This window comes from Gordionus sp. m RMFG-2023, chromosome 2 (genome assembly GCF_954871325.1).
Source record: "Gordionus sp. m RMFG-2023 chromosome 2, tfGorSpeb1-WG-v2, whole genome shotgun sequence".
NCBI lineage: Eukaryota > Metazoa > Nematomorpha > Gordioida > Chordodea > Parachordodidae > Gordionus > Gordionus sp. m RMFG-2023.
In genome coordinates, this window is record NC_088776.1 from 4,259,812 (window position 1) to 4,263,403 (window position 3,592).

At 24.8% G+C, this 3,592-nt stretch overlaps 1 protein-coding gene across 4 annotated transcripts; it reads left to right on the forward strand.

Moving 5' to 3' along the window:
• Nucleotides 1–502: 502 nt before the first annotated feature.
• Nucleotides 503–3,181, forward strand: LOC135923782 (thioredoxin-like). Of its 4 annotated transcripts, none has more exons than XM_065458720.1 (7): nucleotides 503–707; nucleotides 750–854; nucleotides 894–953; nucleotides 995–1,060; nucleotides 1,101–2,473; nucleotides 2,520–2,688; nucleotides 2,871–3,181. In XM_065458720.1, the coding sequence occupies exons 1-5, from the start codon at nucleotides 684–686 to the stop codon at nucleotides 1,161–1,163; spliced, it is 318 nt and encodes a 105-aa protein (XP_065314792.1). In that variant the 5' UTR covers nucleotides 503–683; the 3' UTR covers nucleotides 1,164–2,473; nucleotides 2,520–2,688; nucleotides 2,871–3,181. The 4 variants fall into 4 exon arrangements, with proteins under 4 accessions (XP_065314792.1, XP_065314794.1, XP_065314793.1 ...); XM_065458722.1 differs by having other exon boundaries at nucleotides 2,874–3,181; XM_065458721.1 differs by having other exon boundaries at nucleotides 2,568–2,688.
• The last annotated feature ends 411 nt before the right edge of the window (nucleotides 3,182–3,592 follow it).

Sequence of the window (3,592 nt, forward strand, 5' to 3'; positions counted from 1 at the left end):
TAATAAAGATGGAGATTTTGCTCAAGTCGAAAGAGAGATTTGGACCACTATTTGCCAAATCTCGAGGCTTACATAATATTATATTTGGTTGAAATCCTAATCGGGCCATTTTTAAAAATCCCAAATCGGGCCCTTTAACACTAATAAGGAAATTAATGTAATCAAAATAAGTTTAGTATTAAATATACCTTCAGTTGTTTTATAATTTTGTGTCACTTCCAATACACTTTTTCTGTTGAGGAAATATCTGTAGGCCCAGCTATTCTATGTATAGCATATTAAAATTTTTTAATAGAGTATATCCATAATTCTATTAGATTTATATTTTATTGGGCTGTCTAAAAAATAATTTTCTAAAAATCAATAATATATTATTGTTTGCATTGAATCCTTATCGATGTTTCTTAAATAATTTAAATTTACCACTATTAAATAGACCAATCAGAAAGTGGAAGAAATTCACGATCAATTGACACGATCTACGAAAAATCTATTATTTTAACATAATTAACTGAATGAAATAATGTTATATTAACTTAATTGGTTGTATGCTAATTAGATTATTTTAACATGTATATAATTATTTATTTTACTAAATAAATTTCTTTTCAACTATTTTTGTAATATATAATTCTCAATCTTTGGGTTTTGGCAAAGTCAATTCTATTTATTCTAACTTGAATATGTCTATTAATATCAATTCAACAGTAATATACAAGCATAATTTAAATAATTTTCATTACATGAAGAAACAATTTGATGAAGCTTTGGAATCAAATAAAGATAAATTAATTGTTGTTTGCTTTTATGCAACATGGTGTGGTCCTTGTAAACAAGTTGCACCATTATTTGAAGTTTATTTAAAAAAAATAATATTTATAGAATACATTTAGGCAATGGCTATCAGTATGACTAACATTGCTTGTCTCAGAGTAGATTTAGATTCTTATAGGGTTATTATCTCTTTGTAATATGTTAATTATTTTATACAAAGGAATTGGTGAAAAAATATGAAGTTACTTCTGTGCCTACTTTTATTTTTATAAAAAATAAGCAAAAAGTATAATAAAAATTTATTTGTAAATATATTTTTACATTAGGTTGATATAGAATGTGGTATAAACTTTAATAATGTTAGAGAAAAAGTGAAAAAATATTCTTAAATTCCCTATGATCTTTTTTTTATTCAATTTATTCACTCAATAAAATAATAAAATTTATAATACTATTTTATTGATAATTTTAATTCAATATTAATATTAAATTTGTAATTTTCTTGTATTAATAAACTAAAATCTATTTTTTACCAATTGTTCTGTTCTTAATTTGCAAATATTTTTACTAATAATTTGAGTTGTCTCTAGACCTGTCATACATCCCACTTTAAGTTATGCTGTATTGCTAAATAAATTTTATCACCTGCAGAAAAAAACAAGACTAAATGTCTTGCTAAATTTTATATTCTGCCAAAAATCATAAACTTTTATATTTTAATCTAAAGAAATTAAAATTATTTTTATACATTATATTACATTAACTGGAAATTTTGTCAAATTTTATATTTTTGGATTTTTTTTAAGTAAAAAACTCTTATTGTGACCTAATTATATTCCAAATATCATATTATATCCTTCTAGACTAGCGATGAACATTGTTGGCTAATGTGATAATAGTGTTAATTTTTGTAAAATGATGGAGTCTAAATAAATTAATGATTATTTATGCTAAAAGGCTATAACAGCAGCTAAAAAGTGCATAGAATAAAGTTTCTGCCAGCAGGCTGTAACTGCAGCTATAACTATGAAATGATAATATATTCAACAGATTAAAGAATAAAGTAATGAATCTTAATTTTTTTTATTACACATATGTTTGTTGAAGAATGGACAAATCTTGTAAATACATACATGCGAAATGGTTATCATTAATTCCTGCATTCATTGAGCCATTAGTGCTGACTCAGGAGTTGGCTCGAATCAACTTAGTAGTTGGTTGAGTTTAATTTTGAGCTGATTTTTTTTGTGAGATATTTCAAGAATATAAGTAAAATTTGTGTGCAGTTTTTCTACGGTGGATTCAGAATTTAGCTACTTCAATGAGCAACATGAGTGGGTTAGCTGAATTTTCTCTTGAACTTTTAGGTCACACATGCTTAATTATAACTACAAATAAATTATTAAAAAAAACTATTTACCACTCAGATTCAGATGTTTTATAAATATATTAAAAAAATTGACCACTAATATTTTTTAATCGAATAATTATAAAACCCTGGTGAACCAATAAACATATTGGTCAAAGAATAATGACAAAAAGGTCAGGTGTAAATTACCAAGATGTAGGGCATTACCAAAGGTTAAATGCTGTTTAGATGGTAATATTTTTTCACACATTGCTTTATGGAAAGTGGACAATTGTGGGAAATTATGTGTGATGATAGGAAAACAATGGGAAATTTCTTTAAAAAATACAGGTATGTTTTATTAGAAATATATAGATTATTAATAAATTATTACAAGAAATATGATTTAATTTCAAGTTATTTAATTTGTTATATTTGTTTGAAGATGAAAGCTATTCCAGATCTCAATCAAACTAATAAAATTTATATTCCAGTCCATTCTTATATTTGTCCAGTCATCAAAAGATGTAGTGATTGACGACAAATATTTAAGTTTATAGCCATTTGTAAGCATTACTTAATTATATGTATATTTTTATTTTAGATTTATCGCGATAATATTTCATTTTTTAGATGTATAAAATTATTTTTTATATATATATAATGATGCTTCTCCCGATTTTTGAATTACTTTTTAATTTCCCAGCGTGATTATGGTATTTGGTAATTTTATTTTTTTTACGATTAGTAGCTTCCCTTTAGAAGGGAAGCAAATAATAGATGCCGAGTCGCGCCTACCACTAATTGCCACGTCTCTAACATCATTCACCTCATGCCCTGGCGGCCTTCCATAAAGAGCTGGGAAAACGGATTTCTACCAGAATTGAGGTTTCCAATGAGGGATTCTACCTGAGTCAAAGGCAATAAAATACAACTACCTCAGCTTTATACCCTAAATGATGGACTAATAAACATCCTATGCATAGGATATATTTGCTCCCAATTATAAAGTTAACGCTAAAAAGGAACCTGGATATCAATAAATAAAATACAGCAAAAATTAATGACTATATAATTATGATTTACTAATATTATACTTTTTTTCCAATTTTTTCCAATAATTGTGAACATTAACGAATATATATTGTCTAAATAAATGATTAATAAAAAAAAAATTGTAAAATGTAAAATTGATTTCATTATTTTTTTCTCTTTAAATTTATTATTGTAATATTTTATCTCTTTCCTTTATATTTTAATAAAAAGATTATCGGTTTGATAAAAGATTATTAATATTTTACATGTGATTTTTTTTGGAAGTACATTCTAGATAAAGAGGAACAACCAATAAGGGATAAATTTTTATTTTTTATTATATTATCTTTCAGTGATCTATATTGTTAATTCCTTTCATATTCACTTTTTTTTTTAAAACTATTTTATTAAATTTATACTGAGTAAATATCCTGA